The following is a 15516-nucleotide window of genomic DNA, read 5'->3' as shown; positions in this document are numbered from 1 at the left end:
GCCCTGTCTCAATGGCAATGTCGGTTCTAAAATGTATCCATGATGAGTCCTCTATCTATCTCTATGACAATAGGCACAACTCTGATGTAAAGTTTTTTTTTTAATTTTAAAGTTGCCGAAATGCCAATTTCGTCCACTTATATCAGTGGATTTGTAATAACCTAATTATTACAAAACGTCTATTCGATCAAATAAGCCACAAATAGCGATTGAGCAATAAAAAAATGTTGTTGACCAAATTCGACACTCATTGACCTCCATACAAAAACTTATTTTCTTGGACAGATTTTTGGCGGAGTACAACCTCTCGCTTCGCCTCTTCCTCTTTGGATAAACAATACATTCTTGTGGATATTTTGTCCCAAATGTCAGCTGAAGGACAAACCGCACAGCATACCGGTAAAGTAAGTTCAAATGTAATTGTATTCAACGTTCTGGTTTGTAAGGAACATTTACACGATTTTGCAAGCATTCGTTTCATGTTGTATACCAATTAATTGTGTATTTACAGCTGGATTAATCAGACTATGGCCTCCGTTAGTACCTACAAAAAGACGCTGGTGCAATGCCTTCTATTCTCCACAAATGACTGTCCAATACGAGTTCTCCACGCTTAGTGATCATTTAAAGACGTCAATTCCCATGCACCACCAGGAGTTGGACGTCACCAGGAAGTACCCGTAGTCAGAAATATTTGGTTGAGTTTTGTTGTTGTTGTCCAGCAAAGGTAGGTGTTTTTGAGTTTCTATGAAATAGAGTTATGCCCAAACACTATAATTGAATACTTCAAACATTGACACATGTACTGCGTGTTCGCTATTTATCTACATAGCATGCCAAAAGAGAACTTAGCCTAGATAGTGATGGAAGCAACCCTGCCAAGTGAACTATGACCCATATTCATTGTAAGTTGCCCGCGGCAGTCATTGAATAGGTTTATATTGTACAAAACCCTTTAGCAACCTATATTGACTGCACAGTAGCATGTAACAAAATGTAAATGATATATATAGTTAATAAAGGTGTTCAAATAATTTAATTGTTATGATAGGCTAACCGCACACTGTCACACTGAATAGCATGTTCATTACATCACATAAAATACATTAGAACACCCATCTTTCAACAGCGGTTCCATTCATGGCGCTTGCTGGTGTGCGAGTCATCGAACTTGCGGGCCTGGCCCCAGCGCCCTTTTGCGGCATGATTCTGGCTGACTTTGGCGCCAAGGTGATCCGAGTGGACCGGACCAAGGTTGCAATGGCAATGGACACGCAGGCTCGAGGCAAGCGCTCGGTGGCGATCAACCTGAAGAGCCCAGAGGGAGTAGCTGTGCTGAAAAGACTCTGCATTCAATCAGATGTCGTCCTTGAGCCCTTCCGCAAAGGTCAGATATGTTCATATTTGGCCATCTTTGAATATTTCAGTTACTGAATTGTGAAAATGCCCCCTTAAAGACTAGATATATGGGGTTATTGAATGCCACTTTATTCTATAGAAACATGGTCAATTATTGACAGGTGATAAGAGATGAGAGTCAGGGTTAAAGGTATCAACCATTTACTAAATGAAGAGAGCAACATTACATGTCCACCACGGCCTGATTGGGAGTGGATGTACTATACAGTGTAAGAAAATGCATTTGTATGCACCAGCTGGTGTTGGCCAAGTCGTAAATAAGGAAAGGATTCCCATACACAGTTTGATTGTTCCCACATGTATTCTGCCCAGAACACACGTAAAAGTGAAATGTGTGATGGAACTATAAGCCTTTTGACGCATTATTGGTTTATCCATAGACAGCAATGCGTAGACCAGTGCATTTTATTTTCAGCTCAGAAATCAAAATGGAATAATTTCATACTGGATTCGGAGGGACATCTTCCAAGTGTGCAGTGCACTTGGGATACATTCCAATGTATAGTATCAGAAATTGTTCCCTTGATTAGCAAGGAGGAGTCTCCTTTTATGAATTGATGGTACAATTTTAGCTCTTTATTTTCATGAAGAAGCCTCCTTTAAAAAAAAAAGAATCATAGTTGTCCAAAAACAAATGTAGTCCACTGTTTTCCCTATTAAATGGGACAAAGCAGCCATTCCTAAACACTGTAATTAAAACCAGAGTGAAATCAATTGCTCTCAACTGGTCTACTTCTGTACTGGGTTACAATGTGAGTTTCTCTCCTCCTGTGGTGTAAAAAAGGCTAAGCTCTTTGCTCAGGTTAAATGCAGAAGACACATACAGGCCATGGGAGAACTGGGACATTTCCAGTTTCCAGGAATTGTGTACAGATTCTTGCGACATGGGGCCGTGCATTATAATGCTGAAATATGACGTGATGGCGGCAGGTGAATGGCATGACAATGGGCCTCAGGATCTCGGTACAATATCTGTGCATTCAAATTGCCATTGATAAAATGCAATTGCAAACCACCATGGGGCACTCTGTTCACAACATTGACCGCTCGCTCACACGACGCCATACACAGCGTCTGTCATCTGCCCGGTACAGTTGAAGCCGGGATTCATCCGTGAAGAGCACACTTCTCCAGCGTACCAGTAGCCATCGAAGGTGCGCATTTGCCCACTGAAGTCGGTTACGACGCCAAACTGCAGTTAGGTCAAGACCATGGTGAGGATGACAAGTACGCAGATGAGCTTGCCTGAGACGGTTTCATCAGCATTCCAGGTGGCTGGTCTTAGATGATCCCGCAGGTGAAGAAGCTGAATGTGGAGTGCCTGGGCTGGTGTGGTTACACATGGTCAGTGGTTCTGAGGCTGCTTGGACGTACTGCGAAATTCTCTAAAACAACGTTGATATAGTGGAAAACAAACGTTACATTTTCTGGCAACTGCTCTTCTGGACGTTCCTGCAGTCAGCATGCCAATTGCACGCTCCCTCAACTTGTGACATATCTGGCATTGTGTTTTGTGACAAAACTGTACATTTTTAGAGTGGTCTTCTATTGTCCCCAGCACAAGGTGCACCTATGTAATGATCATGCTGTTTAATCAGCTTCTTGATATGCCACACCTGTCAGATGGATGGATTATCTTGGCAAAGGAGAAATGCGGGGATCTTTTATTTCAACTCATGAAACATGGGACCAACACTTGCTGCGTTTTTATATTTTTGTTAAGTATATAATTGTAATTTTGTCAGGCTTGCCTTTCCAAATAAAATTGAATCTTTTTTGCTCATAATTAAAAAAAAAACACTTTGCTTAGTGTCTGATAGCCACTCCTATAAAAATGGTAGCCTAAAACATCCTAATAAAGGACCTTTTGAGTACATCAAAAAGGTTTGATATACCTCAACTGGTATGCCATCCAGCCCTGGAGTTTTCCCAGATTTAGAGGCTTTAATTGTGTGAAGAAGATCCTCTAATTTGTCCTTCGCATTAGTCTTTCTGTACAGCTGTTAATTTTACACTTTTAACAGAACAAATATTCAGTTTGTGGAGATGGGAGGAGCCTGAAATGAGAACAACATATGCTTAAAGTACTTTGCTTCCTCTTTCAAAATATAGTTTGGTGATTCATTTGTAACAAGTTTCTGTAAATCATTTTTGGTAGTATTTCTGTTGAATGTGAGCTGTACTTACTTTCCCACTTCCATCAATTCAGCTGGTGGCTGTATTGAAAGGACATTTTCCCCAGGGTTTGCACTGGTTGGTGTGTCTGATGGTCATGAGTGCAGGGTCTATAGAAAGAAATAGACCGTGCCAGACAGTGTCCCTGGACCAACCTCAACTACATGACTCAGACTTTAGTGGTTTGCAAGAAGCTTCAGGCTTTATTTGCTTTGTGGTGCATTGTCTTCTGTTTCTGTGGATGTGGTTTAAGTGTTTGGTGTTGCATAAGCTGTGCCTGGCAAATGGTACACTTTTTTACGCCTCTGTACTTTTATTCCTAATTTGAAGGTATATAAAGTCTGTTCCTCTCCTTTAACTGTGTGTTTCTGTGTAGGAGTTATGGAGAAGCTGGGCTTGGGTCCAGAGGAGCTACTGAAGGAGAACCCTCGTCTGATCTACGCACGCCTCACTGGCTACGGCCAGAGTGGAGCCTATGCCAAGGCTGCTGGTCACGACATCAACTACCTCGCCATGTCAGGTAGAAACAACTTGACATTACGTCCATCCGGGACATAAGATGTGGAACAGCTTCAGTTGAAAATCAGATCTAGAAATACACACTATTCAATGGCATATTAGTTAGGACTGATAGCACTACAATTACTGAATGGTCTCGATGGCAACCATCTCTGTGGCTGCACGAGTAGAGTGCCATTTTTGCATCCCTTTTGATATTGTAAATATAAATTGTGCACCCCTATTGCATTTTAAAACCATGTTCTATTACATGAAGTTCCCTGTAACCTGTCTGGGATTTGTGGGACAGCCAGTGAAATTGCAGGGTGCCAAATTCAAACAACAGAAATCTCATAATTAAAATTCCTCAAACATACAAGTATTATACACCATTTTAAAGATAAACCTCTTGTTAATCCAACCACCGTGTCCAATTTCAAAGGCTTTACGGCGAAAGCACACCATGTGATTGTTAGGACAGCGCCTAGCCACAAAAAAAATACATTTTCCAGCCAAGGAGATGGCTCACAAAAGTCATAAATAGCGATGAAATTAATCACTAACATTTGATCTTCATCTGGTGGCACTCCCAGGTCTACATGTTACACAATAAATGTTTGTTTTGTTCAATGAAGTCCCTCTTTATGTCCAAAAACCTCAGTTTAAATTGGTGCGTTATGTTCAGTAATGCATTGTCTCAAATAACATCCGACCATTTGAAATTGCAGAGAACCAAATCAAATTACAGAAATACTTATCATAAATATTGGAAGATACAAGTGTTATGCTTAGGTTTGTGTCAGATTTCAAAAAGGCTTTACCACGAAAGCAAACCATACTTCACTGCTCAAAAAAATAAAGGGAACACTAAAATAACACATCCTAGATCTGAATGAATGAAATATTCTTATTAAATACTTTTTTCTTTACATAGTTGAATGTGCTGACAACAAAATCACACAAATTATCAATGGAAATCAAATTTATCAACCCATGGAGGTCTGGCTTTGGAGTCACACTCAAAATTAAAGTGGAAAAACACACTACAGGCTGATCCAACTTTGATGTAATGTCCTTAAAACAAGTCAAAATGGGGCTCAGTTGTGTGTGGCCTCCACGTGCCTGTATGACCTCCCTACAACGCCTGGGCATCCTGATGAGGTGGCGGATGGTCTCCTGAGGGATCTCCTCCCAGACCTGGACTAAAGCATCTGCCAACTCAGCCTGTGGTGGAGCGAGACATGATGTCCCAGATGTGCTCAATTGGATTCAGGTCTGGGGAACGGGCGGGCCAGTCCATAGCATCAATGCCTTCCTCTTGCAGGAACTGCTGACACACTCCAGCCACATGAGGTCTAGCATTGTCTTGCATTAGGAGGAACCCAGGGCCAACTGCACCAGCATATGGTCTCACAAGGGGTCTGAGGATCTCATCTCGGTACCTAATGGCAGTCAGGCTACCTCTGGCGAGCACATGGAGGGCTGTGCGGCCCCCCCAAAGAAATGCCACACCATGACTGACCCACCGTCAAACCGGTCATGCTGGAGGATGTTGCAGGCAGCAGAACGTTCTCCACGGCGTCTCCAGACTCTGTCACGTGCTCAGTGTGAACCTGCTTTCATCTGTGAAGAGCACAGGGCGCCAGTGGTGAATTTGCCAATCTTGGTGTTCTCTGGAAAATGCCAAACGTCCTGCATGGTGTTGGGCTGTAAGCACAACCCCCACCTGTGGACGTCGGGCCCTCATACCACCCTCATGGAGTCTGTTTCTGACCGTTTGAGCAGACACATGCACATTTGTGGCCTGCTGGAGGTCATTTTGCAGGGCTCTGGCAGTGCTCCTCCTTGCACAAAGGCGGAGGTAGCGGTCCTGCTGCTGGGTTGTTGCTGGATTGCTCCTACGGCTTCCTCCACGTCTCCTGATGTACTGGCCTGTCTCCTGGTAGTGTCTCCATGCTCTGGACACTACGCTGACAGACACAGTAAACATTCTTGCCACAGCTCACATTGATGTGCCATCCTGGATGAGCTGCACTACCTGAGCCACTTGTGTGGGTTGTAGACTCCGTCTCATGCTACCACTAGAGTGAAAGCACCGCCAGCATTCAAAAGTGACCAAAACATCAGCCAGGAAGCATAGGAACTGAGAAGTGGTCTGTGGTTATCACCTGCAGAACCACTTCTTTATTGGGGGTGTCTTGCTAATTGCCTATTTCCACCTGTTGTCTATTCCATTTGTACAACAGCATGTGAAATTTGTTAATCAGTGTTGCTTCCTAAGTGGACAGTGATTTCACAGAAGTGTGATTGACTTGGAGTTACATTGTGTTGTGTTTATTGTAAAGTGTTCCCCTTATTTTTTTGAGCAGTGTATTATCTGAGGATAGCACCCCATCAAACAAACACAGACAATCATATTTCATCCCGCCAGGCATGACACAAAACTAAGAAATAATGATATAATTCATGCCTTACCTTTTGAAGATCTTATTTTGTTGGCACTCCAATATGTCCCATTATTGGTCCTTTTGTTTGATAATAAATAATAAATAATAATAATAATAATAATAAATAAATAATAATAATAATAAATAATCTATCAAATTTAAGACGGGATAAACTGTGTTCAATAGCGGATAAAAACAGTGGAGCGAGCTTTCAGAACACGCGCCCCAACCACGACAGTATACTTCACTCGACCCTCGTTCTGAACGGCCTGACTTCTTCACTTCTCAAAGGAAAATCATCAACCAATTTCTGAAGACTGTTGACATCCAGTGGAAGCGATAGGAACTGCAAGCAAGTGCTTCGAAATCTAGACACCCATTGAAAACCTATTTGAAGAGTGACCTAAAAAAAAAAAAAACCTGGTAGGTTTATCCTTGGTTTCGCCTGCCAAATAAGTGATGTTATACTCACAGACAGCATTCAAACAGTTTTAGAAACTTCAGTGTTTTCTATCCAAATCTACTAATAATATGCATATCCTAGCTTCTGGGCCTGAGTAGCAGGCAGTTTACTTTGGGCACGCTTTTCATCCGGGTGTGAAAATACCGCCCCCTAGCCTAGAGAGGTTAACCCTTAGCCAACAATGGTCACGCCCCTGCAGAAATCAAATTAACATAATAAAAAAATACCCATCAGTCTAAGATAACATTTTTTTTTTTGCATAGGCTGCATCTCAATCCGCCGATATCACCCTTCTGCATCTGTAGTGAAAAGTGGCAAAGCTAGAGGAGTGCTTGTCTGACCATGAGACATCTCAAATCGGTCTTCTCATGAAAATGTCTGAAAGGTTTGGCCTATTATCACCACTCTATTGAAAGATGATACTCTCTCGAACACTGTGGTGTTTTGCTCTAGGACGCCTCACAAGACACGTCTGAAGTTCCCCGGTATCAAAATGAATGGAAGTACAGTACCAGTCAAAATTTGGACATCTACTCATTTAAAGGGTTTTCTTTATTCTATTTTTATGGAATCATGTAGTAACCAAAAAAGTGTTAAACAAATCAAAATATACAGAGGGGCAAAGAAGTATTTTGTCAGCCACCAATTGTGCAAGTTCTCCCACTTAAAAAGATGAGGCCTGTAATTTTCATCATAGGTACACTTCAACTATGAGAGACAAAATGAGAAAATAAAATCCAAGCAAGACACCCCCAATAAAGTACGCTACCAGAAGGCTCAGAGCGAGTGACGTTTGAAACGCAATTAGCGCGCGTTAACTGGCTAGCCATTTCACTTCGGTTACACCAGCCTCATCTCGGGAGTTGATAGGTTTGAAGTCATAAACAATGCTTGACGCACAACGAAGAGCTGCTGGCAAAACGCACAAAAGTGCTGTTTGAATGAATGTTTACGCGTCTGCTTCTGCCTACCACCACTCAGTCAGATACTTGTATGCTCAGTCAGATTATATGCAACGCAGGACACGCTAGGTAATATCATCAACCATGTGTAGTTAACTAGTGATTATGATTGATTGTTTTTTATAAGATAAGTTTAATGCTAGCTAGCAACTTACCTTGGCTTACTGCATTTGCGTAACAGGCAGTCTCCTTGTGGAGTGCAACGAGAGAGAGGCAGGTCGTTATTGCATTGGACTAGTTAACTGTAAGGTTGCAAGATTGGATCCCCCGAGCTGACAAGGTGAAAATCTGTCGTTCTGCCCCTGAACAAGGCAGTTAACCCACCGTTCCTAGGCCGTCATTGAAAATAAGAATGTGTTCTTAACTGACTTGCCAAGTTAAATAAAGGTATATAAAATAAAATAAAATAAAATACAGATTTTCCGCTTGTTATGAAAACTTGAAATCGGCCATTCCGATTACTCGGTCGACCTCTATTCCAGAGGCAGTTTGGAACTCAGTATTGAGTGTTGCAACCGAGGACAGACGATTTGGCAGTCCCGTACTGTGCACTTGTGTGATCTACCGCTGTGACCTACCGCTGTTGCTCCTAGATGTTTACACTTCACAATAACAGCACTTACAGTTGACCGGGGCAGCCCTAGCAGAGCAGAAATTTGACGAACTGACTTGTTAGAAAGGTGGCATCTTATGACCGTGCCACATTGAAAGTCACTGGGCTATTCAGTACGGGCCAATCTACTGCCAATGTTTGTCTATGGAGGTGCCCAATTTTATACACCGGTCAGCAACAAGTGTGGCTGAAATAGCCAAATCTACTAATTTGAAGGGGTGTCCACATACTTTTGGCCTTGTGTGTGCATATACTGTGCCTTTTCCTATATTGTTGCAATCTGTAATTTGAATAGATTTTTATTTGGAATCCATGTAATGAACATACACAAAATAGTCCAAATTGGTGTAGTGAAATGGGGGAAAAAATCACGTGTTTTAATTGATTTATTTTTAAACTTAAGTTGTGCGTGCATATGTATTCACCACCTTTGCTTTGAAGCCCCTAAATAAGATATGGTGCCACCAATTACATTCAGAAGTCATAATTAGTTCGATTTCACACAGGTGGACTTTGTTTAAGTGTTACATGATCTCAGTATATATACACCTGTACTGAAAGGCCCCAGAGTCTGCAACACCACTAAGCAAGGGGCACTATGAAGACTAAGGAGCTCTCCAAACAGGCCGCCCACAAACTCTCGGACCAGGCAAGGAGGTCATTAATCAGAGAGGCATCAAAGAGACCAAAGACCAAAGATAAACCTGAAGGAGCTGCAAAGCTGTGGAGTGGAGATTTGGAGTATCAATCCATAAGATCACTTTAAGCCATATATTCCACAGAGCTGGGCTTTACAGAAGAGTGGCCAGAAAAAAGCTATCGCTTAAAGAAAAAAATAAGCAAACACGTTTGGTGTTTGACAAAAAGCATGTGGGAGATTTCCCAAACATGTGGAAGAAGGTACTCTGGTCAGATGAGACTAAAATTGAGCTTTTTGGCCATCAAGGAAAACACTATGTGTGGCACAAACCCAACCCCTCTTATTCCCCCGAGAATATCATCCCCACAGGTAAGTATGTTGGTGGCAGCATCATGCTGTGGGGATGTAGGTCGTAAGGCAACAAAGTAGGAAAAATGCCAAGGGGTTGAATACTTTCGCAAGCCACTGTAAGGACTTATCATTTAGACTAGATTTGTTTTAGATAATTTACTTTGTTTATGTTTTATACCATGGTCCATACAGACATTAAGAAAGGATGATGTATCCTCCTCCATCTCTGCTTCTCACTCCATGTATTCTTCTCCTCCTGTGTCAGGCTTGTTGTCCATGCTGGGCCGGAGCCACGAGAAGCCCTACGCTCCTCTGAACCTGTTGGCTGACTTTGCAGGCGGGGGTCTGACCTGTGCCCTCGGGGTGGTCCTGGCCCTGCTGGAGAGGACCAGGTCGGGAATAGGGCAGGTCGTTGACACCAGCATGGTGAGTACGAGATCACATCACATCAGCTCAGTTGAGGTCTGAGCAGATTCATAAGCGACATTTACACCCACAGTGCTGTTCACAGTACGCTGCCAGGCATCAACAACACCTACAGTACTGTTTTCTGTACACCTCCATATCCTCTAAAGGCTTGTACAGTGCAGCATACAGATTTTTGCCTGAAGAATGCCGTAGGATATAATGTATATTTAACAGTAGATAACACTGTGACATTGAACAAGGGCACTCAACAACAACAAACTTCCAAACTGTTTTTTTCTTTCCTACCCCTTTAACCTGGACACTGCTCAGACACAGAAATCACAACACAATCAGCATGTCTTGTGGTTAGCTCAGTACAGTCTCACAACACTTTGTAAAATCCCAGATCAATTCCATCACTAAACTAACCCAGTACCACAATCACAACTGAAAAAGGTAAAGAGCACTGTATCTGTGATATTTTTAAGCATTCTCATGTACAGTAGCATGTGAATTTTAAATGCCATTCATGTCCAGTATGGAGATTAGGTGGGATGTAAGATGTGCTCAGTACTTGACTTAGGCAGGAGCTCACCGGAACGGAGTACTTGCGCCTCGTATAGAATAGTATTGAGGAGTTCCTGCACTTAAATATACAGAACAAAAATATAAACGCAACAACTTCAACAATTTTACTGAGTTATGGTTCATAAAGAAATGAGTCAATTGAAATAATTTCATTAGGCCCTAATCTATGGATTTCACATGACTGCGGAGGGGCTCAGCCATGGGTGGGCCTGGGAGAACATAGTCTCACCAACTTGGGAACCAGGCACACCCACTGGGGAGCCAGGCCCAGCAAATCAGACTTTTTTTTTCTTCTCAGAAGTGCATTATCACAGACAAATACTCCTAATTTTCATCAGCTGTCAGGGTGGCTGGTCTCAGACGAACCCGCAGGTGAAGAAGCCGGATGTGGAGGTTGTGATTTTGAGGCCGGTTGGGCGTACTGCACAATTCTCTAAAACCGCGCTTGGTAGAGAAATGAACGTTCAGTTGTCTGGCAACAGCTCTGGTGGACATGTCTCAAGTTGAGGGAGCTTGCAATTGGCATGCTGACTGCAGACATCTGTGGGGTTGCGTAACAAATCTACACATTTTATAGTAACCTTTTGTCCCCAGCACAAGGTGCACCTGTGTAATGAGCATGCTGTTTAATCAGCTTCTTGATATGCCTTACCTGTCAGGTGGATGGATTATCTTGGCAAAGGAGAAATACTAACAGGGATGTAACTAATTTGTGCACCAAATTTGAGAGAGATAATATTTTTGTGTATATGGAACATTTCTGTGATATTTTATGTCCGCTCACGAAACATGGGACCAACACTTTCCATGTTGCGCTTATATTTTTGTTCAGTACATAAACGATACCAGCACTTAAAATGAGTACCAGCACCTACTTCAGTCCAAGTCAAGCACTAGATGTGCTCAAGATGTGGTTTTATTGACTTTTGCCGCACCTCACTGTGTCATATTTGTATTAAATCCCTCGACGCCATGATGCCTGAAGCACCATTTTCAATGAATATATTAACGTCCCCTCCATGATCGCTGTAAACATGACATTTTGCCTAAGGCTTGTACTTTTTTTTTTCCTCCAGGGATTGTTGGTACTTTTCCATAGCTTTTCTAAAGTTAGTGACCCCAATTTTAAGGCTAATACTGTGTATTAAGGAGATCTCCAAATGTACCCCTCCAAATAATTAGACTGCTTAAGTTACAGGAAAAATGCTATTGTAGCTATTAAAATGCATTCTGTAAACCAGCAAAGACATAATTATCTTTATGTAGACAGCATCTGTAGGCATACAAATTGTATACAAGCAGCCGGCTACTTCCTGTTCATGCCTAATGTAGAGGATGTAGAGGATTGATGCATGTAGAGGTTTGATGCTTTATCAGTAAGGAGTACATGTAATATGCTGATAACTGCCTCAGTGAGGGGCCATGACAATGACATCTTATTGTTGGTCTGCAAGGTAATTATCCCTGACATTCTGTTCAATGGCAACCATCTCAAAAGATTCCCTTAACCTATCGCCACAGGCAATCAAAGGCAAACATGAACACAACTGTGAGGGGTCACACTGACTGCCGATAGGTACTTAGCACAGTAGGCGGTAATTCCTTCTCTTGCTAGAACAAAAGACACCACTTGCTGCGTACTGACCGAGTACAAACAAACCAGACGTTTCAAAATGTAGAATTGTCTGCCTGTCGGTGGCCAGCAAAGCCAATCAAAGAGCACTACTGTCTGTGTGAGTTCAAAAGGAAAAAAGCGGCACTTTTCCCGGTGTAATCCACCACCTTTTTCCTTATGACTTTTTTTTGTTGTACTGTCTCTTTTTTGCCATTTTATGAATGTGTTATTCAATGTGGGTCTACGGGCTGTAGTAGTAAAGGCCAAATTCAATATATCAAATGTATATATTTTTTGGGGAAACCACTTAAAGGGGTCCTAAAATTCTAAATCAAATAGCTAAATGAATCATGGTATGACCATCTAAAAACAATTCCATATGTCACCCCCAACGGCATAGACTCATGGGAATTAACACAAAATAGGTAGCTAGCTATTTACCTAGGTGTCTGACTCTCGTCAGCTAACAGGCAACTGCTTCATTCAAAAACATATCCATACTGATTTAATTATAATGTTTCTCGCTAAGCTAGTTGTGGCCATCTGGCTAGTATCAACAAGGGCTTACTACAAATTCTAGCTAGCTAGCAACCACACTAGCGCATCTGGCTAGTTAGCTATCTAGCTACAAATTTTAAGCAGGCAAAAATAACGGTACTGACATTTTGGGGTCTGGAGGATTTTAACGAGGCTGACGGTAGAAGATCTGTTCTATGTTAACAGCAAAAAATGTACTGCCGACACTCTTGTCAGAGGTGCTAAACTGTTATTGACCTATATCCATCCTGCCCTGCCTTTCAGTATTTGAAAGCCAAGTTAATAAACAGATCACTGACCATTTTGAATTCCCCCGTACCTTCTCCACTATGCAATCTGGTTTCCGAGCTGGTCATGGGTGCACCTCAGCCACGCTCATGGTCCTAAATTATATCATATCCGACATTGATAAAAGACAGTACTGTGCAGCCGTCTTCATCGACCTGGCCAAGGCTTTCGACTCTGTCAATCACCGCATTCTTATCGGCAGACTCAACAGCCTTGGTTTCTCCAATGACTGCCTCGCCTGTTCACCAACTACTTCTCATATAGAGTTCAGTATGTCAAATCGGAGAGCCTGTTGTCCGGACCTCTGGCAATCTCTATGGGGGTGCCACAGGGTTCAATTCTCGGGCCGACTATTTTCTCTGTATACATCAATGATGTCGCTGCTGCTGGTGATTCTCTGATCCACCTCTACACAGACGACACCATTCTGTATACTTGTTTGGACACTGTTAACTAACCTCCAGACAAGCTTCAATGCCATACAACTCTCCTTCCATGGCCTCCAACTGCTCTTAAATGCAAGCTAAACTAAATGCTTGATCTTCAACCGATCGCTGCCCACACCTACCCACCCGTCCAGCATCACTACTCTGGATGGTTCTGACTTAGAATATGTGGACAACTACAAATACCTAGGTGTCTGGTTAGACTCCTTCCAGACTCACATTAAGCATCTCCAATCCAAAATTAAATCTAGAATCGGCTTCCTATTTTACAACACTGCTGCTAAACATGCCCTCGTAAAACTGACTCTCCTACTGTCCTTGACTTCGGCGATGTCATTTATAAAATAGCCTCCAACACTCTACTCAGCAAATTAGATGTAGTCTATCACAGTGCCATCCATTTTGTCACCAAAGCCCCATATACTACCCACCACTGCAACCTATATGCTCTCGTTGGCTGGCCCTCGCTTCATATTTGTCGCCAAACCCACTGGCTCCAGGTCATCTATAAGTCTTTGCTAGGTAAAGCCCCGCCTTAACTCAGCTCACTGGTCACCATAGCACGCGCTCCAGCAGGTATATTTCACTGGTCATCCCCAAAGTCAACTCCTCCTTTGTTCACCTTTCCTTCCAGTTCTCTGCTGCCAATGACTGGAACGAATTGCAAAAATCACTGAAACTGGAGACTCATAGCTCCCTCACTAACTTTAAGCATCATCTGTCAGAGCAGCTTAGCGATCACTGCACCCTGTACACAGCCCATCTGTAAATGGCCCACCTAACTACCTCATCCCCATATTTATTTATTTTTGCTCTTTTTGCACCCCAGTATCTCATCTTGCAAATCATCATCTGCACATCTATCACTCCCGTGTTAATGCCAAATTGTAATTATTTCGCCACTATGGCCTTATGTGTTGTATTGGAACTATTTTATTATAGCGTTGCCGGCGCATTTTGCGGTTGTTTGTTGCTCCTGTGTGGTCAGAGGTTACTGCAGCCAACGAGGGAGGAGAAAAGGATGAGTTCTATTTCCTGGGAGAAGTCACAGATGTTGGTGACTCAAACAATGCATGGACAGTGGAAACTGCCAATAAAATGTACTGCAATAGACCTTTAGGTTGACACGGGGGCAGATACAATTGTCATATCAGAAAAGACTTATTGCAGACTAAAAAAACATGCCACCACTGAAGAGCACAGTAACTAGACAACCCAGGGGGTAAACTGAACTGTATGAGTCACTTTACAGTTACAACTATTTGGAAAGGACAGCTGTTTTAGGTTCAAAGTGTATGTGATAAAGACAATAGAAGAGGTCAAAAGCACAGAGGAGCTTGAGTGCTAATCCTGCAGACTTGAGCAAGCTGAAGATAAAACCAATCAAAAATAAAAATGATGGGGTACCCTACAGTGTAAACCCTTCCAGACGTGTGTCACTGCCCATGCTCCCCCAAGGCGAAAAAGGAGCATTGGTGGCGAGTGGCGTGATCATGGAGCATACAGCGCTGTGCTCCTATGGTCCTGGTGCCCAAGAAGAACAAAAATCAGCTGAGGTTATGTGCTGATCTGAGAATGTTAAAATAGTCACACATTCTACCTACATATCCTGCCAAAGCTGGCTGGTGCCAAGGTGTTTTCTCTTTTAAAGGCAGGAAGTGGCTTCTGGCAGATTCCACTAGAGAGAGAGCGCGTGTCAGGCTTAACATATTCATAATGTCTTTTGGAAGGTACTATTTCAAAAGACTTCCATTTGGAATCACTAGTGCCCCACAAATCTTCCAGCATGAGATGACAGGGCTCCTGAAGGACTAAGAGGGCGTAGCCATTTACATGGATGAGATCCTTATTTACTCACACACCAGAGGATGATGTGAGACTCCTATACACACTGGAGGATGTAGGTTTGAAGCTCAACCCAGACAAACATCTACTGCGACAGAAACGTCTCAACTACATATGACATTGCTTTGACGAGAATGGCATTCTTCCTGATGATGCCAAGATCCAGGCCGTCACCCAGCCGGAGCCGGCAAGCAACTTGACTGATCTGAGCAGTGTCCTAG

General features: G+C 42.7%; 1 protein-coding gene across 2 annotated transcripts in view; it reads left to right on the top strand.

Annotated features, from left to right (window-relative positions):
- The first annotated feature begins 310 nt into the window (after window positions 1-310).
- Window positions 311-15516, top strand: part of amacr (alpha-methylacyl-CoA racemase) — a 33678-nt gene continuing 18472 nt past the window's right edge. The window contains exons 1-6 of one of the 2 annotated variants that reach the window (XM_042302185.1): window positions 311-404; window positions 512-727; window positions 833-905; window positions 1130-1387; window positions 3971-4114; window positions 9834-9994. In XM_042302185.1, the coding sequence (XP_042158119.1) occupies window positions 890-905; window positions 1130-1387; window positions 3971-4114; window positions 9834-9994 (579 nt within the window). In that variant the 5' untranslated portion in view covers window positions 311-404; window positions 512-727; window positions 833-889. The remainder of the gene's footprint in view (window positions 405-511; window positions 728-832; window positions 906-1129; window positions 1388-3970; window positions 4115-9833; window positions 9995-15516) is intronic. The other variant, XM_024380837.2, reaches the window with a different exon arrangement.

Source organism: Oncorhynchus tshawytscha, linkage group LG20 (genome assembly GCF_018296145.1).
Source record: "Oncorhynchus tshawytscha isolate Ot180627B linkage group LG20, Otsh_v2.0, whole genome shotgun sequence".
NCBI classification, from domain to species: domain Eukaryota; kingdom Metazoa; phylum Chordata; class Actinopteri; order Salmoniformes; family Salmonidae; genus Oncorhynchus; species Oncorhynchus tshawytscha.
The sequence above is the reverse complement of the archived record's forward strand: the minus strand, read 5'-3'. Positions and strand labels throughout refer to the sequence as shown.